This window comes from Leptinotarsa decemlineata, unplaced genomic scaffold, assembly GCF_025532065.1.
Source record: "Leptinotarsa decemlineata unplaced genomic scaffold, Ldec_3_MD MMD2_tig00002159_RagTag_RagTag, whole genome shotgun sequence".
NCBI lineage: Eukaryota > Metazoa > Arthropoda > Insecta > Coleoptera > Chrysomelidae > Leptinotarsa > Leptinotarsa decemlineata.
The window spans coordinates 1,355,283-1,382,405 of NW_027412574.1; the positions used below are offsets into that span (position 1 = coordinate 1,355,283).

Consider the following 27,123-nt stretch of genomic DNA (forward strand, 5'->3'; position numbering starts at 1 on the left):
ATTTACCGGATACCCTGTGAGTGCGGAAAATCCTATATTGGTGAAACTAAGAGGCCATTGAATGTTCGCATTGCCGAGCACAAGAAGTACACACAGCAAGGAGAAACCAGCAAATCAGGAATAGCAGACCATGTTTGGACCCATCAACACAACATCGAGTGGTCCCAAGCTGAGATCTTGCACAGAGGGGAACATTGGTTTAGGAGAAAATTTAAGGAAGCCGCATACATGTTGTCCAACAACGTATTCAGCCAGGCCAGCGTAGAAATACGAAACATATGGAAACCCATCATCAAACGAAAAATGGCCAACTCCCGCCAAAACGGTCATCTCTCACGGAATCAGTGAAGCGGAAAATGGAAAGCAGAGAAAGTGAAAGTATTTCAACGACCTATAAATAGTCATCTCTCGGAGGAATCAGTCCAGTCATCACCCGAAGACGATTGTAGATACCAACAATCGAAACGTCGTGAACTAACGTGACTTGGAATCTCTACACTGTTTTATTATTTTCTTTTTTCATTCCTTTAATTTTTATTTATTCAATTATTATATTTTTACTTGTAGGTTATTTCACTATCATTTCATTTCAGGTTTATTGTTGCTTAATATAATTGTTATCTTCAGCTATTCTTTTTAATTATTCTTTTTTACTTGTTTCAGGGATTTCAAATCATTTTATATAATAGACAATGGAAGTCCGAACTAGTGAAATTGATCACGAAACATTGTCAATCACATTCAAACAAATACCAAGACATGTTTCATTAATACAGTAGCTTTTTCGTAGTTATTGAGAACTATAAGTTTACTTTTACTCTGACATTGATATACCCTTGGTCCTACGTAATCACAATTGAGACTACCTAATTAGGTACTCACTCGATTAAATCACCTAAAACATCCACAACTTTTATATACCTAAGGTACAGCTTCAATTATGATTAGCTAAAGCGTATTTTATAATCCTACTTCAATAATAATACTTCATTGGTTTAAAAAAGAAGAGTCCAATAACGGTGATTTATTTAAATCCAGTTGATCATTCATACGAATGTTTGAATTTTTCAATTCATCAATTTCCATTGCTTCCAAATAATTCACCTTCAAACCTTTATTTTCTATGTGTAAAATTTCGAAATATTTGTTGAAGATATTATTTTCTTTCAAAAAATGATTCAAATATGTTGAACTTGTTTTATTATTTACAAGATGATATTATGTTGCTGGATACTAGTATAAATTATGACACGTTTCACACTTCAATCCATGATTTCTTAAATTTGGATTCCTTGTCTTTATTATTTTTAACTAACTTTTCCAACGTATTACCTGTTCTATATGCAATTTTGATATTTGAGCCACTTTTTCTGTGGTTTGTCCAAATATGTTGAAGCTCTATTATTTTGATTTTAATCATCTAACTTATCAATTGGAAAAATGTGTCGAATCGCTTTTGCGTAGACTTTTTTGGAAATAATTGTATCTATTGATTCAGCTTTAAATCCGTTGTTTTCTGTAATTTGCTTGATGATATTGAGTTCTTTATCGAAATCATTTATTGAGAAAGAAACATTGACTAATATGTTAATCATGCTATTAGAAGATGCTACTTTGTGTTGACATGGATGGGTAGAATCGTAATGTATAATAATATCCATATGGCGAGTTTTGTGATAAATTGAAAAATCATGTTTTTTGTTCATAGTACTAATGGTTTTAACTCCAAAAAAATTGATTGAGTTTGAGTTGTCTGCTTTTACTAGAACTTTATTAATATCCCTTCAAATAATATCTAATTGTCTCTCAGTACTTATATCTTAGAAAATTACCAAAATGTCATCCACATATCTATGCCAATACAAGAAACACTTAATCAAACGATGTTTGGAAATCGACTCCTCTAGGTTATCCATTAAAACTTCCGCAAGTATGTGGCACAATGGATTTCCCGTAATTGAACGTTCTGAAGAGGAATAAATATTGTTGTTGAATTGAAAATAATTTTGTTTGAGATATAACGACAGGAGGTCAATGATTTCTTGTTTTATAACTGGGTTCACTCTATTTCTAATAATTTAATAGTATCATCAGGAGGTATGCTGGGAAATAGATACTGCACATCGAAAGATAATAATTTTGCATTGTCTGGTAGAGTTATGTTTTCTATTTTATTCAAGTCATATTAATTCCGTAGACAACATTTCGGTGGGAATTTACAATGGTTCAGGATGATAATATAATAATTTCACTGATGGTGCAGTGACGAAGGAAATCACTGGCCTAATCGGATATTTCTGTTTGTACAATTTTATCAGTGAGTATACTTTTGGAATTTGGGAATTCATCAATGGTAAATCGAATTTTTTCGTTTCATTGAAAAGTATATTTGAATTTTTCAAGAAATATTTCACTTGTCTTTGAAAAGAATTGTTCGGATCACATTTTAATATTTTTCAAAACTTCCTAAATTCGAAAAATCTAAAGTTTTTTGAATTAAGGGAATTTTGAAATATTGAAACGCGATCCCACTAATTCTTTCCAAAGACAAGTAAAGATTTTTTGAAAAATTCAAACATACTTCTCAATGAAAAGAAGAAATTCAAATCATCATTGATGAACCCCTAAATTCCAAAATTATACCCACTAATAATATTGAACGAACAGAATTATTCCATTAGACCGGTGGTATCCACTGCACCATCAGTTAAATTATCAGTATTATCCTGAACCATTGCAAATTGCAATCGAAATTCAGTCTATGGATTTTAAATACCTTGATAAATAAAATAGAGAACGTAACTCTACCAGACAATGCAAAATTATTATCCGTTGATGTGCAGAATCTATTTCCCAGCGTACCTCCTGATGATACTATTACTTTAGTTATTGAATTATTGGTAAAAATAGAGTGGACCCAGTTACAAAACAAGAAATCAGTAAACTCTTGTCGTTATGTCCCAAACAAAATTATTTTCAGTTCAACAACAAAATTTATCAAAATGTTCAATTATGGGAAATGTTCATGAATAACCTAGAGAAGTAAATTTTTGAACATCACTATACATTACGATTCTACCCATCTATATCAACACAAAGTAGCTTGAATCACAGAATAATCAATGTAATTTAATTAAAGAACTTGACTCGTCAAGCAAATTGCAGTTAACAATGGATTTAAAGCTGAATTGATGAACTCAAATAAAAAATATTAGAGCTTTAACATATTTTGGACAAACAACAGGAAAAGTGGCTACATTTTTTAATAACATTAATCGAAAATCATACAATTTTTTGCTGGATAATCCATTACCTAAGGCAGATGAGACAATTTTGACGTGAGAATAGAAATACCATTTTCTGGACGAAGCTTGGCTTGACGAAGGATATACCGTTGGAGAGATATAGTAAGACAAAAATATTCAGTTCATCACATCTCGTGTCACATAAATCTTGGGACACTGTGTAAATTAATTATATAATGGAGCTGTCATAATCACATTAGTATCTATTCTGAAAGTTGCAATTCTTGTTGAATGCAAACGTGTGTTACTTCAACTCATTTCTGTTTTCCGGTATTTTTTCGGTGTCTTCTATTGAACCCTTTCTCTTGTTCGATCTCATTGTTTGATGCGTTACAATTTTTATATCATATGAGATTTCATCTCCTCCATCTTCATCAATTACTATCTATTCTTTTTATAATAATGTCATCGCTTGAACTGATAGTTCCTATGTAACTTCATATTCAGTAAAGTTAATCCTTGTCGCGGTATTTTTGTAATGTCTTTTTATTGTAACTACTTTCAAGTGTTTTGTAATGAATAGCCTGAAACTGGATCTGCACCCGATAAATCCGCCATGATATATCGTGATATCAGTTTCCATATTTTTCTCGATGTGACTGAATAAGCACATCTGAAACAAACATGGATATGTTTTCCCATATGCTGAACGCATTGTTTTTTTCAGATCCATGGGGTTTGAGGGTAGATTGGGCATGAATAAGAATACTGATTTAACACAAATGTAGGAAATGAGATATGTAATAGAAAAAAATACGTTTTTGTTGTTCTCATTCCACAAAATATAATTTCGGCAACTCCTTTCTGAATTACGGTTTTCCGTCATATAAGAGAAAATATATTCTCCAACAGAAAAATATTTCACTGCTCTGGCAGATCTTTCATGATCAGGCTGAATTCAAAATAAAAGCAAGTACAGTTCAGTGAACAGTGACAATGTTATTCGTCAACTGACAGTGAAACTATACGGCAAAGTGTCCACTTATAAATTGACCACTCATAAATTGTATGACTATTGCTTGTGTTATAAAAACTATATCAAATATTGTAGAGTCATCCTCAGATACAAGTGAGTTGAGAGTGGCGACAAAGAAAACAGAATCGTGTTGTCATTATGAAGAAGGGCGTTTACGATGGAAATTGATTTGTAATAAAAAAACAACATACTACCCTGGCTATACCTCTTGAATTCTTTTTATTCGAAGGATGGCCCCCTCAGCAATTCAGAAATATAAAGGTAGTCTTGCTATTGTCGCCAATAGGTCAGTTTTCTTGATATCATCAGCACATTAAGAAGGAAAGTGTGTAATATCCATAACTTTTATTGTTTTAGAGCGAACCATGACAACTTTCATAATCTAAATCTAAGAAATCAAACTTTGTCAATTTGCTTTTCTTTCCTAATTTTTTGACTTTCAAGTCGCAATTTCGAGTTTGAAGCCGAAGTTTCGAAACTGAAGTTGAAATCTCAAAATTGAAGGTACTCGATTTTCTTATGATATAACATTCATTATACCGTATTGTGGATTACAAAAGAGATGACTTTCGAAGAATGCAAGCATTGTGAAAGGATCTTTCTTTTTTGAGTTTATCGTTAATAAGTTTGGAAATTTTGGATAAACCGAATGTCACTGGGTACGACACTTTAACTTCTACAGAATTTCTCAATCGTGTATGGTTGAAGGATGAAGGAAAAAAGTACCAGTACAGAGATAGTCTACCAATCTATCAAATAATAGAGGAGATTGTACAAGACCACCAGGTGCATTCTTTCTTTATTCCGCTAACATAAATATAGGTTATGACTTTTATGCAGCCATATTTGCTACAATTTCCATATTTGAATATATTTTTCTTGTTGGCAAGCCATTTGAATTTTTTGTAGTTTCTGCCTCATTTACGTGGCATCCATTTTATTGTTCTATCACTAATCAACACGTCCACGTGGAAGTTAACAAAAAACTCATTTCTATCTCGCTGATTTCTAGCCCTAGGATTGCGCTCATTTTCCTTGTGGATTCCAGCACTTTTTCTTGATACAAAAACCTAGCAATATGCATACATATATAGGGTGGGGTTCCTCATTCGACACTGTTCCTGTAAACCAAACCATTAATTTTTTCGGGAATTTCTCCATTCCATTATTTGTCTGCAGGGTGGCTCAAAAAAGTGTGACATATCGAAGTTGTTTTTTTTTAAATAGAACCTTCTGTATTTAGGAAAAAAAAATATAATTTCATAGAAGGTGCTATGTAACTAACTATAACCGTTTTCGAGTTATTGATTTTTAATTTGGAAACTAAATAACATTGAAATGTATACAAATCATCCTTTCTGATTCTGACCAGCAATAAAAGAGGTTTTAAGCTATTGATTTCGTTCGATTATACAGAATGTTCAAAAATCATTGTTCAAATTTTTTATAATTTCGGACAAAGATAACTTTGTTATTTCAAATAGTACACCCTATATTCAATATAAAATTTGATTCTCTTTCATTTCATTCTAGGGTTTCCTATACCTAACCTAGATAGTTTTCCAGATATTGGCTCATAGTAGTTCTTATTTCAATGTATTCTTTAAATCAAGATATCTTTGAAACGACATTTATTCAACTTATTGAGATAATTCTCATTGACAGTTATTGTGTTTTACGTTATTCAAAATATTAACTGATTTATTACCGTTGAAAATGAAAACGTATCCCATTCAAAAGCTAGTTGATTTTCAAACAATTGCTACACGAATTTGGTAGGATTAAAAGTGTAACTTGTGAAAACGCAAGGAGATCAAAACCTATTAACGAGTCAACGTAACATCGAGAAAGATACAGAGATAATCAGACGAAGCTAGGTAATACCTACAAATACAAATACCGTATTCATATGTAACACGCTTTATATGAAGTAGAATAATCGAGTTTTGTCTGTGGGTTCTGGACAAGTTCAATGAGGTTGAACATTATTCGAATTCCATTCTATTTTCTGATGAATCTACTTTTGAAAACAATGGCTTAGTGAACCGACACAACTTCCAATAATATAGTGATGTGAATCCTCATTTTTTCGGGGCACCGGCATTTCAAATTCAGTGTCAGACAATTTCAAACCACACTGGAAATATGAAATTTCGAAGACTGACGCCACTCCGCCTCAAATGTCATTGAATGTTAAACATTCTTTCATAAAGAGAGTGTATTCAACAGGATGGTCGTCAATTCGAGCACCTATACTTTGAATTAAATACGTTTGTGTTTCATATTTTGTTGATGTTTCAGTTAAATAATTTAAAAAAATGTATACTCTGTTTAATGAACTATTTAGGTTAGATATAGGGAATGTAATGAAATATAATTGAATTTCATATCGCTCAGACCAAAAAAATACAGGGTGGTCTATTTGAAATAACAATTAAGTTAACCACCTATTAAGTACTTTTCTTAATTTTTCACATGTTATCTTCAATCGAGGATCGCCTGCCCGGTACTGACGATGCCCAATAGGCTGAAACAGCTGTCTACCGGTGGCTCTTAAATTGAAATCAATATGGGGATGATCAAAATGGTACTTATTTATTTATCTTTTGATTTTCATGGAATTATTTTTCAGCAGCTTGACTGCATATATATATATATATATATATATATATATATATATATATATATATATATATATATATATATATATTTCCAGTATTTTTCTATTAATGTAAGTTACAAAAAGGATTAGAAGCTCTATAACTTCTGTTTGATTATTTGCGAGCGCTTTCGACAGCTGGTCATGCTGTCATCCTCTAGGCACTATTATATACATATATATATATATGTGTATATATATATATATATATATATATATATATATATATATATATATATATATATATATATATATGTATATATATATATATATATATATATATATATATATATACAGTCAAATGCAAAGATGGGCAACACTCGGTTGCAGAAAACAGGAAACAGAAAACAGAAAGCAATTCACGAACAGCACTCTAGAAAAAGAAGGGGCAAACCGCGGACACGTGTTTCGGGCTATTGACCTCATCAGCCAAAAATTATGTACAAAAAATCTTCAGATTTGCTTGAAAGCTGAATACAACCGTTTGGAAAAACAACTGTTTTCAAAATAAACAAATCGAAAATATTAGGGCCTTTAGTTGAAACATCATAAAAAACGTAAATTCTATCATTTACATTTTTTTACCACGTTTGGTTCGGATCTATATTGAACTTATTTTCAATTCAATTAACAATATGTAATACATTTCAATTAGAAAATTAACTCACTCATTTTAAACTGAATGGAACATATCAGAATCAAGGCAAGAAACAAATAATAATTATTTACATATTTCAAGAGGAGAAAACCCCAATTCATAATAATCAATCGGAATTATCATTCATTTGAAAGAGAAATTAAATGATTATTCGAAAGTAATTGAAAATTATTCTCTCGATTAGTGTTTAGTGTGAGTTTGACACATAGTGTTGACAGTATTATAAAAATACAGATAGCAAACATGCCACATTCTTTTATTACGTGAAACGTGGCTTAAGAATGATGATACTGATTTTGTGTATCATTATTCAATCCTACAAAAGTTACAATTGGCTTATGGTGGCTATGATATATGTACGTACACAAAATAATAAATAAAATATTTTTTCTATTCCCTTCATTTTAAACTATTCATTACGCGTTTGTCAGCAGGTAAGTAATGGCTCATTTATAAAACACGTGTATTCTGAAATAATGGCGGCCACTTCCGTAAGAAATTTAAAAAAATGATGAGATATGTAACATTCACTCTGATAAATATGATCTCATGAATACATTCAATCAGTGAATTTTCTCTCAAATTGTCTGGAAAATCGAAATAAAAAGTATATTTTCAGTGAATTTATTGTTCAACAGTTTGTGGGTTGATAAAATCTAGTTATATCCGTGTATCAACAACCATTTGTTTTAATTATGAGTTGTCATATAGATCTCGTAAAAATTCAACATAAGTGATAACGATCAAGAAATTTGAGCTACCCCACCAGATATTACCAAGCAAGCAAATATTGCGATGGATAATTTGCTGCCAGCAAAATCAAGAGAAAAATACGAATTTAATTTCGAAAATTTCATGAGTTGGAGAGAGAAGAAAAACATAACTTTGTTTTCCGAAAATGTTCTCGTTTATTTCGAAGTTTAAGCAAAAACTTCGAAACCATTGTCATAATGGGCAATTTACTCAATGCTGGGAAGTACCCTGAATATCAAGAAGAATGTGGACAACAGCAAATATTCCAAATCACGTGCCTTTCTAAAATGCAAATCGGATGGTTATAAACCGAAGAAATCTTCGACGCTCACAAGTGAACAAATAAATCAATTCATTAAAGAAGAAGATGGCAAATATTTGTTCTCGAAGGTAACACAATTCCGCTTTTTCCTTCTTTTAATTTTTTATGAAATGTTTGCATCAATTTTTGAAATACTGCGACACAACATAAAGGTTGAAACTAAATTATTCAACCTCACCAGACAAAACAGCCTTATTAATTTGCCAGACGCCTCCAAAACAAAACCTACTTACATTAATTCTATGAACTATAACAGTCAAGCAAAAGGATTCAAAAATATTTTACAGACCAAAAAATACCTGTTCGCATTTGTATTAGACATTAATATATTATTTAAAACTCTTAATATTTATATATTCACTCACAAAGTGAATATCAGTTATACTTAGTACCTACTCATTCCACTATCAGACAACAAATCGGGAATCGGCAGAGTAGCTCAACGGTAACGCGTGTAGATAAGGCATGTATTTTTCTTATAACCCGAGGTCAAATCCCACTGCTGGAAATCTTTTTTACGCGAATGGTATTATTATATATTAGTAATTTTTCTCGGAGGGTAGTAGTACTATGAAATGATATAACAATTTAAATTTATTTCTAGACTGCAATGATTATTGTTAATTCTGGAGCATACCGAAAAAAAAGAAATGAAAGATATGCAAATAGATCATATTAAAGATATGGGCCAAGAACTATACATCAAAGTACCGGACACAAAAACTAAAACCGAAAGGTTATTTATTGTTTCTGGCAATTTCTATAATATTTGTAACCTGAGACGAAGAAATGTTGAAAACTACCACTTTTTTTTAAATTATCAAAATGGGAAATGCACTCGTCAGGTTGTTGGACTCAATAAGTTGGGTGACCCACCAAAAATTATTGCAAAATTTTTACATTTGGAAAATACAGAAACATTTACTGGAACTGCTTCAGATGATCGATTGCAACCATCTTAGTTGATGGAGGGGTGACCTAATGGCATTAAAGCGCCATGGTGGCTGGAAAAGCCAAATCGGGGCTGAAAGTTATGTAGATAATTATATGGCATCCATGAGAAACACATCAAATGTATTCATAAATAGTATTGAAAACATTTGTTTTCTCGGACGGAATATAACCGTCTTCCTCCCACATCTACGGCGTAATATCATTAAATAATTGTGATAATGTAACTATAAATGTTCATAATTATAACAAAAATGAACCCTAATGAAGTAATTTGTAGGAAATATTGTCACCAATTTTTGAATAATTTTATTGTGTTTTGACTAACTGACTGAATGAGTTCATTATCCAAAGCTATAATCTCAAACAAATTTATTGAACCATTTCTTTCTACGGTCAGTCGTAGAAAAAGTATAGTACGCACCTAGAGGATAATGCCAATTACGTCCACTCGCGAATCATCGCATTCGGCTAACGCCTCGTGCCTACAATTTTTCGCTCGTGGGTAATAGGCTTCTTATCCTACTTGGTACGTAATATACTATTATTATTGAAAAACCTTTCCCTACATTATCATATTAATCTACATAAAATTCACGTAATAACTTAAGTTTTTCTCAAGTTAAACAATTTCAATATTGAATAGTTCAACTTAGACTACAGTTAGACTTAGTTACAGACAGAAGTTATCATTTCTGTCGGCGTCCCGAGACGCACACGTTTTTTTCAAGATCATTACGATATAGTTTTTGCAAGGCTTGGTATCCAAATTTAAAATCATTCACGAACAGTTAAGAGACGGGTCTCTTGATTATTTTATCAACAGCAGTTTTTGAAAAATTGCATTTACTGGCGGCCACAGTTCTCAAGTTTTTTTTTTCTGGATTCAATTGAATTTGAGACAGAACATTGATATCGTTAATAGAATTGTTTTTTCGTACATACAGACAACTCTAGGTTCATTTAGTGTATTATTGTATTATTGTATTATTTTCAAGTAGGTCGTGGATAAAAAAATCATAACAAGAAATCATTTGTCATTACATTCATTATTGTGTCAGAAGAACTTCTTGTCGTTGAATAATTTTTTGTTCAAATTATCTAAAAAAACAATTCGTTCAGGCCCATCTCAACTCACCTACACTATAGGTTAATAGACTGACACCTATCGGAAAACAACTACTCCCCTGGCTAATACGAAGGGTATACTGTTCAGAGTAGCATTCTTCGAACTTGGCTGAAGTGCACAACAAACAACATGTTTGTCATCGCCCCATCTGCCCGTGAACGAGGTAACCAACTGTATATCCGAATTGCCTAAAATCCTCGTATGAGGAAAAAATCTATCACATATAGGAAGGGGGCATACTTGAAGACTGGCTGTTAATCAAATTATCTGAAAGAACAATTCGTTCTGGCCAGTCTCAACTTACTTAAACTGTAGGTAGGTTATGAGAAATCATTGACTTTATATTGATGATGGACAACTACCTTGCACTGACGAGAGGCCAAATAGCCCAAATCGGTCTGTAAGTGTGGCCGTTCCAATAATTAAAAATCTATTCCGGTAGTTTTATATCCAAAATCATATGCAGGAATTACTACAGCAAAAAACGAAACATGAAGCCACCACTATATCGAAAATAATACGAAGGAAATGCTTACATTACTAAATGTTTGCAAACTTGAGTTTCAGTACTAAAGCACACTTAAATATCATTTATGAGAATGAGAGTCGATTTGTCATAGAAACATTGCAAAAACTCAGTTTGTACGAAATAACTACATAATAATGGAAATAATATTGTATTGCTAATTGTGAGAAAACGATTGTGGATATTATGAATAACAGATAAGAAAAATATCTCAACTATAAACTAGTTACTTTATCATCATCAGTATTAAAAGAATAATAACTATGGAATCATATTGGGAAACTATACCAGATAGTTTCTCAACTTCTACAAATGATAAAGCTCATGATAAAATACCTTAACCTCATTCAAACCTACAACAGAAAATTTGGATTCTACGCTGCGACGCTTCGAATTGAATTTGTGGCTGTGTTCGGAGACTGATATGATCCTCATTACTGTTTTCTAAAATTAAACCCACATGCTCCAGTGTATGACTATTAAATGTTATCCTGGCTTACATTCATAGCTATCGCCGAGATCTTAAGAGTTGAAAAAAGTCTCTTTGCATAAAAATGTTACTGGCCCTCTATATCACACATTCTATCTTCATTTCATCAGTGTTGTAGATATTATGGGATAAAACATTTGGAATTACAAATTCCATACTGACGAAAATTAACAAAACAAAATTGTAATATTTTAGAATAGTAGTTATCAACCACCTCTATCTATACAACTAATTCCTCCCAACATTATTTGAACAAAATAATTTGTCATTTGGATATTATAAGGATATCATATGGCTCTTCAATTAATATTCATTTCTCGAAAAAGATTATTGATGAACATAGAAATTAGATGACGCCACTGAAATGTTGGTCACAATATTCGTAAAATTTGCATTTCATATCTCCAAAATTTGCGGCAGCTCGAAAAATGACTAGAGGTCATTGTTTACCTAGTTGTGGAAATGACAATAATCAAACCATTTTGAGTCGCTCGCAAATTCTTAGATTCCGTCACAGACAGCAAAATCAGATGTAGTTTGGCATAGAACAGATAAATGAAATGAAGTTTCACATGGGATTCAGGAAAGATAAAGAAAACATTTCTCCACGGAATCTGAAGATCTGATTGATCCAAGAAGCAAGACAGTATTATCAAGTTAAAAGTTTTTATTTCTAGTGTGAATACTAGAGGTTATAGTCATTATACAGGCCATCAACAATGGAGTTTGAATAAAATTCCACCGAGAACTTTTTCTAGATTTTCATGGACATAAATTCATTCTGGAGCGAAACCTTTCGAAACTACTACTCCATTTCAATAATCTTCAATCGAGATACATATGTATGGACAACCCAAACCGATACCCCAAACCCGAACGGGAATCATAAAAAGTGCGCCAATAGCTACCAATACAAAATCTTGCAACTATCTGGTTTCCTTAACTATAGCCATTGGGTGGAACCGATCTATTCAGTGGGGGATGGAAAATATGATGCCTACTTCTCATACACTCTTTAAACTTCAATTGCTACGTTTTGGACAAATATTTGGTGCCACATTCTTGAGCTGTAGTCGGTACTCGTCCTTTGTTGATTGGTGAGTTTTTCAGTCACTTGGCCACTTTTATCTCCCCCATTATTACAAAATGGAATAATGGTAGATTCAAAAGTACTTCAGTACTAGTATTGGTGCAGTTCCCATTCTCAAACAAACGAATTTTAGCAACTTGCCTAGTATGAGTGTTGAGGTTAGGACTTCCATTGTGAGAAAAGGGTAACCAATTCCAATTCTGAAATAATATATAATATCAATAATTATTCGAGCAATTTAATAGAAGAGTGAAAATGTTAATATAATTCAAAAAAATAATACCAAATAAAAACTGGAAGAACACCATTGACCAATATGGTTCGCTTGATTCCATTCAGACTAAACTTTTCCGAAATATTATTAGATGCCGTTAATATATCTGTTTATGTGACGGTGTAGTGTTGCAAATAATACAATATGATTATGTGATTTGAAAAAAAAACTATGAATTGTGATGACACTAAGGTTATTTATGCAAGTGCATGTATGTTTACCCCAATTTATTTGAAATACTTTTGTGAATCAAATATTCAGTCCAAATATTGAGGCTTTGTATGAATGCTTCTATAAAAAATCACTGGTTTGTATTGATATTATGATTATGAACCACGACTTTTGTGAACCAACCGAATCATTTGTAAAGCAACACTCCACATTGGAATATCGAGACGACCGCACCCAGAGCTTGAAAATAAAACGACTGAAATCCGAATAGGGCGTCCACTTGTCGTTAAACCAAAATTTAATGCAAATACTATCTGTACCATTAACGTCCGTTACGAGTGGGTTTACAATAGGATAAACGTGTAAAAACTCTATCAACTTTAACGGCATTCGAACTGTAAATTTAATCGCTCTGGTCTGGTCTAATCGGGGTTTGACACTCTTTTTTTCACTTTTGAATTGATTTCCCGCTGATGGCAATGAGGCCACTAATGAATCTGTGATCTTAACAGCTGATACTTTCTGACAAAAATAGTGAAAACCTCACAAAGTTTCCTTGGAATATTGTCTTATTTCCAAAGGAGAGGATTTGAAATTCATTTTTATTGAAATAAAATGTTTAGAGAAATCATAGGACCAGAAAGACTTTTGCATCTGATGTGATGGAATGTTTTTAATGGTTTATCTTCGATCATTTTTCATTGAAAAAAATGTGTCAGTGTGTTAATTTAGCGAAGTTTAGCGTAAATTGATAGAGATATTGTGTTCCTCTCCCAAGAAAATGTTTTTTTATGAAAAATGAGAAATGAAACTTTCTATGTTTTTTACCACTTTCATTTGTAATTATCCTTACTGCAGTTTCGTCCTATATGGACATTTTCAAACCAGTACAATAGTTGTATTAGTGAAAATGTCCATTAGAACCTACATTAGAATACAGATCACCACATTCAACTGTGGTGTATATATATATATATATATATATATATATATATATATATATATATATATATATATATATCAAATGTAAGTCACAAAAAGGAGGATTACATCGGGTACTATTCTTTGTGTTGGATCTTCTCTAGGTTTACTGTTTCTAGGAGTGTGTATTGATTTGTTTAATATATTGAATCTTAGGCCTTGTTGTGTTTTGATTTGTGCTTGTTCCTCGATAAGTGATTTGTGACTGTTGTGACTGTTAAATTTATGGATGTTTAAGTTTTCCCAAATGTCCATGCCGTTTCCCTTATTGACTTGTTTTATGAGTTTTATGTTCTCTGGTGGGGGGAAATTATGTTTGTTTTGTATGGTGTTTGTTGCGAGATTTAATTTATATACTATTGGGTTTATGTATGCCTTTTTGTGTTCCTCGTACCTTTGGATCATTTTTTATTTGTTGCAGTCCGAGCATTGTATACTGTATATCCCGTTTTGGTTTCTGTTTTCTTCTTTTTCATAGTTGTTTATTTTTTGTGTTATTTTCGTGTTTGGCTTGTATGTGATGTTGATGTTCAGTGGCTTGAAGACGTTTGTTAGTTTTCTGGTTTGGTGTCCTACGAACGTAAATGCTGTCCATTGTTGTGTTGTATTGTCTGTTGGGGTGGCTTGATCCTTGTACTGTATTTTTTGTTTGATTCTGTTTTCTAATGTATCTATTGTCTTTTGGGTGTATCCGTTCTCGTTCGCTATTTGGTATATGATTTTCCGTTCTTTGTTTCGGGCTTCATTGCTGAGTGGTATCCTTAACATTCTATATATGAATGCGTTATGGGCAGCCATTTTGTGTGATGGTGGATGGTTTGAACTTGCGGGTATGGTGGAGCTTGTTTGTGTAGGTTTCCTGTATATTGCCATACACACATACACACAAACAAGCTCCACCATACCCGCAATTTCAAATCATTCACCATCACACAAAATGGCTGTCCATAACGCATTCATATATAGAATGTTGAGGATACCACTCAGCAATGAAGCCCGAAATAAAGAACGGAAAATCATATACTAAACAGCGAATGAGAACGGATACACCCAAAAGACAATAGATAAATTAGAAAACAGATTCAAACAAAAAATACAGTACAAGGATCAAGCCACCCCAACATACAAAACAACACAACGATGGACAGCATTTACGTACGTAGGACACCAAACCAGAAAACTAACAAACGTCTTCAAGCCACTGAACACCAACATCACATACAAGCCAAACACGAAAATAACACAAAAAATAAACAACTATGAAAAAGAAGAAGACAGAAACCAAAACGGGATATACAGTATACAATGCTCGGGCTGCAACAAATTCCATATCGGCCAAACCAAGAAAAAACTGATCCAAGGGTACGAGGAACACAAAAAGGCATACATAAACCCAATAGTATATAAATCAAACCTCGCAACACACGCCATACAAAACAAACATAATTTCCCCCACCAGAGAACATAAAACTCATAAAACAAGTCAATAAGGGAAACCGCATGGACATTTGGGAAAACTTAAACATCCATAAATTTAACAGTCACAAATCACTCATTGAGGAACAAGTACAAATCAAAACACAACAAGACCTAACATTCAATATATCAAACAAATCAATACACACTCCTGGAAACAGTCAATCTAGAGAAGATCCAACACAAAGAATGGTACCTGATGTAATCCAAATACCGGCAAATTTACCTAAAGTACTTAAAGTACCTACATTGAGGCGTTCGGACCGTATAAAAGGACATACAACAGGATAACACGTTCAGTTTAAGTAGAGCCTAGTTGATGACAGTACGACCAGCTGTCGAAAGCCCTCGCAGATGATTAAATAGATGTTATAAAGTTTGAAATCCTTTTTGTGACTTACATTCAATATTAAAATACTGAAAATAAAGGAAAATTAGTTGCATCATTAAAATATATATATATATATATATATATATATATATATATATATATATATATATATATATATATATATATATATATAATCGAGAAAGGTTAATACAGTCAAGCTGACATAAAAACTTGGCAAATTGACTTTGGTGTCACACCAATAGGTAGTTCCACTTACGTCTCGTTTGCGTTTACGCAGTTATTTTCATCAAGTACTTTTCGTGATTATTCGCATTTTGTCTTCAATCGTGGACCGCCTGCCTGGTACTGACGATGCTCAACAAGCTGAAACAGCTGTCTACCGGTGACTCTTAAATTGAAATATATTTCTTTTGTTATTATTTGAAACACAAACCTTTTTTGGAAAGACTTAACTCAAAATTATATCATTTGTTTAACATAACCTGAAATTTATTTAATATCCTCTACGTGCTGTTCTCAAGATATTCTATTATTTTATATTGCTTGTATCGTAGACTGTTTCCATTTATGAGATGGAGGCCACGTCTGTAATGAACCTTTGTTTTTATTCATTTTCATCAACAGGTCTCAACTTCTTGCCTGCTGGAATGAAATTGTTTCCCTTTTGTTTTTGCTTGCTCAACATGGGGTAGGTAATGAATCCTCGCTAGTCTCACAAGGGTATCCACGTAATAAGATTCCTCAGGGTCGGCTCTCGGGTAATTTAGAGTCCGAAATAATTTTTTTCATTCGTCTAATGCCACAAATATTTATGAAAATGATCTCCCAGAACATTTTAAAAAATGATCATACTGAAATGAATAATCAATAAGCAGAAGAAATCAAGCTAAATTGGCAAATTTTATCATTGTTCAAGTTTGGCATGAGAATCGACTTTCAAAAACCAAAATTACAAAAATCGATTTTTTCAGGAACTCATTTTGGCAATAAAACTGGTAAATGAAACTTCTTTCCCCGAAAGCCTTCTGGCGACATTCATTCTCATGCAAAACCTTTTTTCCTATAGAAGTACTGCCAAGGGAATTTCCCTCAATTCGTTAAAACAAGTATTACAAAATTAGTTTGGAAGAGAATACCTTGTTTGGAACGAATGAATAAAAAAAATATACTGAAGCGGTAGTTTATAGAACTTATCGGACGAAGATATCGATTCAATTTCAACTGTGGAATTTTCAATTTTCGCAGCATATCGTCTGACCCGCGTACTTTGAAATGTAAGTCCTATTCAATACTCAGCTTATACAATGTTTGACTTCTGAGGATTGTCGTTCATAAGGTGGAAACAGATGGTGAACGGAAAAGAAATTAATATTATGGTGACATGTGCTTATAAAATAAAGATTATTTTTATGAAATTATTTGTATTCGATGAAAATGCTTTGAATACGTGATTGAATATACAGAACATACGATCGTGAAAAATAGATGACGTTTTTCAAATCGAAACTGAGTCTTTAAAAAAGTCTATTGGATTACCTACTTCAGATTGTTGGACAACAAACATGTTCAAACAGAAAAGACTTTTAGCTGATTTGACATGGAATTTGTTTTTGTGTTTTCTAATAATAGGAAAAGCCCATGATGCTAATAAAGATCCAATCTAGCGTCATGGATACCTCGTAATTTAATCATTATGTGCTATTTTGTGGAATTGGCCGCGGTGGTAGTGCGTCCGACTCACGATCGGAAGGTCTTGTGTTCGATTTCCGCTTCGACCAGATATTTTTCTCGAGAGAATTTATCTGGTTGAAGCTGGAATGATTCTGCAACCGTGTTAGGAATCACACGTTAAAAGGTAAGACCTCGTTAGTCCTTAGCTCGCACAAGTTTCTTAACTTCTGAGAGTTGTCGTTCGTATGGGGGCGGCAGCTGATTAACGGAAAAACAGATTTTTAAACAGACAGAAAACAGATTTTTTTTATTTACCATGTCATTCAAAATGCCAAATTATAGCTATGTATAAATTGTGACAATGCGTACCGATACGTGCCTGTGCTTTTGTTTGCAGATAGTGTAACATAATTTACTTTGATCTATGTCGAGTTTCTACAAGCAGGTTTCAAACTATCATCAAACTTATACCAGTCCGTTTCGTCTTTGACCAAGGCGCAATAATGACCAAATTCAACGCCAGAACCACAGTGAACAATGACTGCATGAATATTATAACAGTGGTCTGCTAGGTTGAAATGTTCATCTATTTCGAACCTTCCAAAGAGTTTCTTGCTTCCGTTAGAGGTTGAGTCTTGTTTGAAGATCATCAGTGTTATTATTAGATTGACTGGTGCCTCAGCTATACTTGTTTCCTTATAACAGTCAGTTCGGCGCATGATTGGCAATACAGTCGATCATCACCTATTAAAAGTTACATTTTCAGATGATTTAACAATAAGCTTTGCACGGACTGATTATTAGTCATATTAGAAAAAGCTAGATGAAGTTCCAGAAATTCACATAAGTTTTCGTTACTTCTTGAACATTTACCGCAAAGTAAACAAGTGAGGATTTTTCCAGCAAAATATTTACAAACACAGGACGAGATGGACTGTACGGAATCATTCAGTCCAGAGCGGTCAGGAGTATTGATTTTGCTATTATTTTGCTCACGAAAAGTATTCAACAAGAACCCCAAGAATTCGAAACAATCCTCTTGTTGTCCTAACGAGTATCTAGTGGACTTCAAAGACACCAGAAAATCGTTTGGAGGGAAAGATGATACTTTCTTACGAAACTGCAGCTGCATGAAGAGGTGTTTGAGTTTGATGAATGAGTAGGAAACATTCCCGTTCTCATTCATCATTAAAACTTCGTTCTTGAAATTCTTCGTCATGAACAACACTTGTAAAATGCTATTCATGTAGCAAATGTTTCCTAAATTATCCAATCCAATTTTCTTCTCTAGATTTTCTGTTATAAGGAAACAAGTATATCTGAGGCACCAGTCAATCTAATAATAACACTGATGATGATCTTTAAACAAGACTCAACCTCTAACGGAAGCAAGAAACTCTTTGGAAGGTTCGAAATAGATGAACATTTCAACCTATCAGACCACTATTATAATATTCATGCAGTCATTGTTCACTGTGGTTCTGGCGTTGAATTTGGTCATTATTACGCCTTGGTCAAAGACGAAACGGACTGGTTTAAGTTTGACGATAGTCGTGTCACGAAGAATTCTGGCGATGCACTGAATTTATTGGAGCCTCTGGAGACACCCTACATTTTGTTTTATAACAGAAAGGACATTGTTAGATCAAGATCTTCAGATGATGTGGTGCTGCAGGTTTTTCCGGGTTTTCCTGCAGCTGAAAAAGCAAATGCGCCATTGGAATCAATGAAGTCACCCGGAGCGTGTTGTTTTTATTTTATTCTTATCGTTGTTTTAATAAAATATAGATACAGTAAGCAGGTTTCATCATTTAGTTTTGGAGTGTCATTTCTGTATATCTCTGAAAACACCATACTGGTATTTTTTCAGATTCCTTCGAAAGTATACACACATTTATGTTCAATATCCTCGTCAATGTACTGTATCTATCTCACCTGATTATTTTACATTTCCTAGTTCCATTCATGTCCGACTTTTTATCATATCAAGAATCAGTCTTGTTTGATCTTTGTCGGACTATAGAACAATGCTTGTTGCACAAAAAAATTATCGAATCCGACATTTTGCTCCTTCAGGACTATACTATGCCTTAATTTAAAACCCATCCAGTTCAATTAAGTTTCCATATCGGCCTTTTAGGCTTCACATTTTGCTGTCTAAAGATTTGGATAGGATCAATATTTTGTACTGAACGACCATATGACTTGTTGAAATCTTATTCCCAAAAGATTTTTTTCACTGACATAATCTATTCATACTAATATAAATGTAAAAGTTTGTGAGGATGTATGTATGTATGTATGATTGTGGCTCTTTCATTCCTTAACGCCTGAACGAATTTAGATGAAATTTTACATATTCAATACAGCTTATACATCAGAATAACATATTAGCTACAATTCACGGAGGTTTGTGTAATACGATAAGTATTAAGTGAGTCGAAAAAATACTTGCTCTCTGAGAGTTATCTTGGCGTGAGTTGCCTATAACGTTGGAGTTACACGAAAATATTGTACCGTAAGATTGTTTATCTTAAATAGTTCTGAATAAAAGTCCGCAATAGCATATGTCTACCTCTTATGTGGTAGCCACTATATGCAAAATACGGAGCCATTAATACAATTAAATTGGATACTTTTTTACTATGAACACTTTTGCATATCTGTCAATTTTTGATCAAAATTGATACAATTGTCGTTTTAAGTATTTAATATAGATAAACTTTTTCTTTAACACTTAGTAATTTAGACGAATCGTTCAAAAGTGATCACAAGATTAACTTGACGCAACGCAGTATGCCATTACGCGTCGCGTCTATTGTGAGACGCGGGAGTGGAGGGGCGGTCTAAGCAATGAAGCGCCATCGCCGAGAACGCGACCCGAAAGCGAACAGTCGCGTAAGGGCAGTCGTTGTTGACGATTGTGTTAGTTTTGGGAATTTCTTTATATGTAACATAATTCGATTCTCGTAGCTATTCATTACTTAGTGCAGTTGGCATATTTTTTTAGTTACCGTATTTTTTAAGTAAATATATAAATTACTGCTGTTGCCCGCACTTATATTAACGTACATCCAAAGATACTGAACCTAGAGTTTTGAAATATACAGGTAGGTTCTTTGTATAGCGTAAATAAGCATCCAGAAAGAAAATCAGCAGTGTCCATCCCCAAGGGGGAAAATAGAGGTTCAAAGATTGTATTGAATTTCCTTAATTTTGAATTTGAAATCCTGAAGTGTCGAGTTAATAAAAAATATTAAACTATTCGTTTAAAATGGTCTATCACGAAACTTATGTGTCAAACCAAATTCTACGTGGGAGAAGCCGCGGGCAACAACTAGTTGTTCCATACAAGTAACATTGAAATGAAGAGTTTGAATTCATGTCTGCATGATATTGCCAAGCTCCTAAAAAACAAATTTGACGAATATAGATTCGTTGTGCGACAATGGTGCTCTACCAACTGATTTCCATATTAACTATACCCTCTGACTTTCATTCCAGATCTTCTGGCGCCATAATACGATTCTAGATTTGAAATCTCGTCTCATTTTCTGTGGAATACGACACACTTTTCTAGTAGTAACAATGGTATTGTAGCTTCTCTACGGTGTTGCTGTATCAAATCGAATTTAAATCCGGGGGAAATTGTATTACGTTTCGCCTAGACACGTACATACGAGTATGAATGCATACGTTGGAGACGGCGCTCTATTGCACTTTTTCATATGCTAATTTTATACTTCTGGTGAAGACTGCTTTTACAATATCTGGTGCATATGATTTGGAATTCTTCGGTTCAATGAATATTCGATTTTCCTGTCGTATTTTCTACAATTTCGAATTTACCAAACCACTATAAAGAGACAGTTAGAGCGAAGTCAGTTCTTATCAGAATATCTGGTAGGTAGTCTATATATCCAGTGGCTGACAGATAATAATTATAATAAAAAAAATTAAAATAAAACACGAGTTAGGGATACCCCAATCGACCCATTCGGTGGGGTTACAGGCAAGGTGGTGGCGAAATGAAAGATGGTCTGGTACATAGTTAAAAAAGTAGTGAGCCCACGCGAAGGGGGTGTATTGTGAAATTGCATGATCTATTATCTGAAATTAAACTGGGCATACAGCCTTTTCCGCCCAAAATCTAAGGGATTATTTATACTATCTCCCCGTGTTAAGAATCACACGTTAAAAGGTAAGACCTCGTTAGTTCTTAGCTCGCACAAGTTTCTACTTCTGAGGGTTATCGTTCGTAGGGCTGCGATAGCTGGTTAACGGAAAAAACATATTTTAAACATATTTAAACACATATTTTTTAAATATAACATCTTCGTCCTTAGTCTGCTAATAAGTTGTAGAAGTAGCTATTCAACCTCCGGGTAGTTTAATTGATTAAGAGCGTCATAACATTCCACCGGGGATTTAAAGGATGTTTCACAAGTTAAGGACCCTGATGCCTCAACAACTGGCTCGAGTGGATGCAAAGGTTCATGAAATGAAGAGGCAAATTAACAACGCTGTGTACAATACCATTTAAGCACTTTCTCAGCAGGAAATTTTGAATACAACCTGTTCACAGTTCAAAAACTTGAATGGCGAATATACAAATGAAAGCTTAGATCGAGTCGGCGAGACAACACGCGTCTCTAATGTGTGATAAATTAGACTAGAGGGTAGCTGATAGGCATTTCACGCCTGCTATGAGGTGAATGACTGCCAAACTGAGTCGCTTTCATCACATTTCGAAGCAGCATTACCCTAATAGAATAATAAAGCTTGTTCGGTTTCAAAATCTTGCTATCGAAATTATCATGTTTTTCAAGTGAATCTTAATTTTTTACTATTTAGCCTAGAGTTACCAGATCTTAAATTTGTACAACTAAACAGATTATTTTATGGCATTATTTTAATTTTATGTATTGTTAACTAATCTTGTTTAAGTTATTTAATTTTACATTATTCATAATCGGGGTTTTTCAGTTGGACTTCAAATTTACGGGTCTTTCTGATCCACTTATGCGTACATTTTTAATTCCTTAATTATTCCTTGTATCCCTCATCATGGGAATTGCCCGCTCTTATGATCTCTTCTACCTATGTTAATCCAAACTTTTCTTCATCTCTCCAAAGACCAATCTGAAACCCCTTCTTTAAAATACCTACCGATGTAGAATATTGTTATTTTGTTTAATTCATTCATTACACTTCAAACCTTGTAAGAGTACAGTTAGAATTAAATCTTGTCTTGTCTACAGTACATCTTAACAGTTATTTTTCTTATGCATTGAGCATTCATACTCACATAAAACAATCGTGGGTCAAAACAAAGCTAGTATTGAAAAAGTAACTGGTGATGGGAGTAAGGAATATGGCAATAATAGCAAATTTCGTGAGAATTCTTTTCTTTTCTTCAAAGAAATCCTATGTGCTATACATAACTCATAGACTTATAAAATCCTTTCGAAGAGATATTTACGAGCATCCTCAATAAATCAACCAAGACACTTCAGCCCAAGCGCGGGTCGATACTCTTAAAGCCCTAACATAATGAACTCCATAATGAATATAATGAATAATAGAAAATGAACTGTGCAATCCGATTACCACTGAATTAATTCGAAGGGCCTTCTTGGAGTCTAGGTATTTCGATGATCCAGGCCTGGTTGGGAAATACTTATTTGGGGAAGAATCTAACAAGTGCCCACCGTCACCTGGTCAGGATTCTTGAATCTTGCCTGAATGGAGAGCAGTAGATCACAGCTTTTTTTGACAAAGGACGAAGCGTTCTCATCCCTGAATTCAAGATTCATATATTCGCAAGAATAACCGACCAATAATATGCTTGAATTCGAGCATCCATAGTCGAACCAGTATTTCAACGGGCATATGAACAGGTTAAAAGGTCAAAAAAAAGGTGTGACTGGCTGTAAGAAAAACCAGCTCATCGATAGATGTAGAACAACACCCCATAAGTTCATCGTATAACTCAGGACTCACTGTAATATAAGCGTAATATCTCTATGATATGGAACAATTACCGTAAAGCTTTTTTTTATTTTTTCAACCACATCGTGCATATGCTCAAATGCCTTTAGATACTCGGCCAAATAATGAGATACTCTGGATAACTGATACTAATCTGATAGACCAAGTAAAGCTGTAGTCCAAACAAAACTGGTTACTTTCAGATAGGGTTTATTTCAGAAAGATTTCCTTAGCCTACTTCCGTTCTGCATCTTCCTATTACCATTAACCGTTATTTTGATGAATACTCGTTACCTATTCATTATATATTGATAGTCTTGAACTTTATTATGTCTCTGGAGAAAAGTATCTCAATCAGTCCCCAAGGGTAGTGAAAGATTACACGCATGTTATCGGTATGCAATTTGGTATGAACAAACGCGCAACGGTTTATTCAAGAAGAGGATGATGCAGGCAATTTGAAGAAGGCGTACAGTTCGTTGACAGAACTATCCGACACTGTCTGAATATCGGAAAAGACGTATACTGGTCATCGGACTATTGAAGAAGTGGATGTCACAAATATGCCCACATTTTCGATTCTATTCTAGACGAAATTTGATGTACCTCCATAGGAGTTTGCAGGACCTACCTACCTACCTACCGTAGTCCATTGATGGGTACAGAGGTTCCTAACCCATTTGCTGTCGGAATATCCAATTTATGAAGTCTCAGCCTTTTGTATCTACAGAACGCGAACCTTAACATGGTTGTTCTGATTAATTATTGGAGGCATTTTCGAACTGATAGCCTCTGGGCGAGTATTGTCACCAAAGCCCCGATATATTCGAGTTGGCGCACCAGCATCATAAACCACTGACTACTCCCCACATTCGGGCCCGCTGGGGACCGAATCAGGTTTTTAGACTTCGGTAGAGCCTTATCCTTACCATCTGACCTGGAAGACCACTCACCATACAAACTAATCGGCTTCATTAAGAAGCTGGGTTTATTTGACCGAGTGTGAATAGGTGTGAGCCACAATAAACCCTTGTGAGGGAGGGTCGAATAGACCCACTCACTTTGGACCTAACCTAACCTAACCTCACACCATGGAGTAAGAAAGCATTGGGTCAGAGAGTCATGTGTCCTTAGCAGGTGCAATGAGCCAAGAGTGCTAGTCTTCTGCATTTATCCGCAGTGTAGCAAGCCGGCATGATTTCTCGTGTAAGTTTTCTGCAACACTTCTTGCTCCCCGCCTAGTCGCCTAGTCGCTACAACTATTCAAATCCTATCCACGCAGTGCTATTTGGAGTACAGCAGACACGTTGTAGTTTGGCGGTTATAGGTGGTAACAAGCCTTTATTTCAACATCAATGGATACGAGGTGAGTGTTGCTACACCTACTCTGTACCAATTTTTATTTGGTGTACCCATCCTTCTGTCTTCCAAGACGCAAGGTCCAGATTTCGCTCTCCCTGCGCGTCTCACACCGTAAGGTGAGTGATCATTGGACTCAAAAATCGTATACGCAAGTAGACGCAAAGGAACTGGAAAGACGCAAAGGGACTCCCGCATTTTTACGGACAACGTTTCTGACATGGTACAGCAAGTCGACAAGACCTTGAGACTCGAGAGGAGAGAGGCAATAGTTGCATCAAGATCTCCAACAATAATAACAATCATTTCAACACACTTGTTTGGATATACTCTGCGAATTGGCATATAAGAAATATCAATAAAGGATCATACCACAAAAAAATACAGCGCATTCTGTTTCGTGACTTGAGGTACTCTACTTTCCAGCAGTTTTCGATGATTCCATGAAGTGTCAAATAGCTTTGGGGTTTTCCAGAGTATCCGTGCGCTGAACTCGGACACTGATTAAGTGTCCGTTTCCCAGGATTGGGATCATATCAATTCCAAGCAGATATGTTTGTCCCAAGAACACGCATAATGAAGACGGGTTGATTCATCTACGTTCCATGGCTTTTTGGTGATGTTGTGAATGATGCTCCCGTTTTGTCTCAGGGAGCTATCTACATACGCCACCCAGAACTCAAGGCTAATGAGTATATCAGTCCATGCCGTTGATTCTCCAACCACCATGCGTCAAAAAAAGAGTCTTTTTGTTTTCATTTTGGAATACACAGTTGTTATCTACCTATATTTTCAGAACTAAAATCCTAATAAAACATTTAGTATATCGGCGAGAGACACAAATATCCAATTGGAAAGTTTTCCGTATATTTTCGGAACATTCTCATCATTCGTGTTTTTTTTTTGTTTCAGAATAACTGTGCAATAACTACCGTCCTTTCAGGACTTCATGGTCGATCATCCAGCAGGGATAATATAACTTACATCCAGGTAAGTGCTAATAATAACTATTTTATTGTAATATCGGTTGAATTTTCATAAAACCTGTATTATTTAAAGGTTATTAGAAATTATATTCTGACAATATGAACTGATCATGTGTAGATCGTCTTCATTATTTTTTTTCAGATTTATTTTATTTATTTATCATATGACAATTCAGACATAGTAACCTTAAAAGCTAATTTACACATATAAGCTAATGAAACAAACTTTAGGATTTCACAAACAAATATCAAGTCGGTTAATATAATCTATCGACCCGGCAGTTACCAGCAGAGAGTTTCCAGGTCTACCGTTGTAGGATCTTGTGGAACATTTCTCCGTGATGTATTTAATCGTTTGATATGCTTCGCAGTTGCAGTACGGTAACGATTTCTTTTTCATCATGAATGTTCTGTGATGCAAAAAAGTATCAACCAATTTCAACATCAACATCAAAATATTCGGATCAGCTAGTTATCCTCGTCCCCAAACTACAATCCTGCAGAGAGTAAGCTTGTGGTTAGTAAACATTGATAGTTAGTAAACATTGATAGTTTCACTATCTAACATAATACAATGTAGTACAGTCAAGAGAAAGAAGCACTAATTCCTTTTTTTTCAGACACTGCCAATTTGTAGTTCCCAAGTGAGCTCACTTTGCCAATTCAGACCGATCAATCGTATAGTTATTCATCAAAAGTATACAATTCGCGGTTAATTTTTGATAGCATGATATTCAATACATTTACAACATTTACAATTAATCAATTTTTGTAACATCAACTTTCGAACTGATCCAAGGTGTTATTGACCTGAAATTATTGTGCAAGTATCGTCTGCATAGATCATTATTGAATAATAGAAGTATTCAAGATCCAAGGACATTTCCTTGAGGAGTTTCAAGGTACATATTGAATTCGGACATCGTCAACCTTCACTATTATCACGTCCAACCTGTATGTTTGTTAATTTCCAGGTTTTGGACCGTATTTGAAGGGGGGGTTA

General features: G+C 34.1%; 1 protein-coding gene across 7 annotated transcripts in view; it reads left to right on the plus strand.

The window, feature by feature from the left end:
• The window catches only part of dlg1 (MAGUK family member discs large 1), an 889,881-nt gene that overhangs the window by 341,798 nt on the left and 520,960 nt on the right, over positions 1-27,123 (plus strand). For 6 of the 7 annotated variants that reach the window (XM_074177004.1, XM_074177008.1, XM_074177009.1 and 3 more), the window contains exon 3: positions 26,040-26,124. In XM_074177004.1, coding sequence (XP_074033105.1) covers positions 26,040-26,124 — 85 coding nt within the window. The remainder of the gene's footprint in view (positions 1-26,039; positions 26,125-27,123) is intronic. The other variant, XM_074177005.1, reaches the window with a different exon arrangement.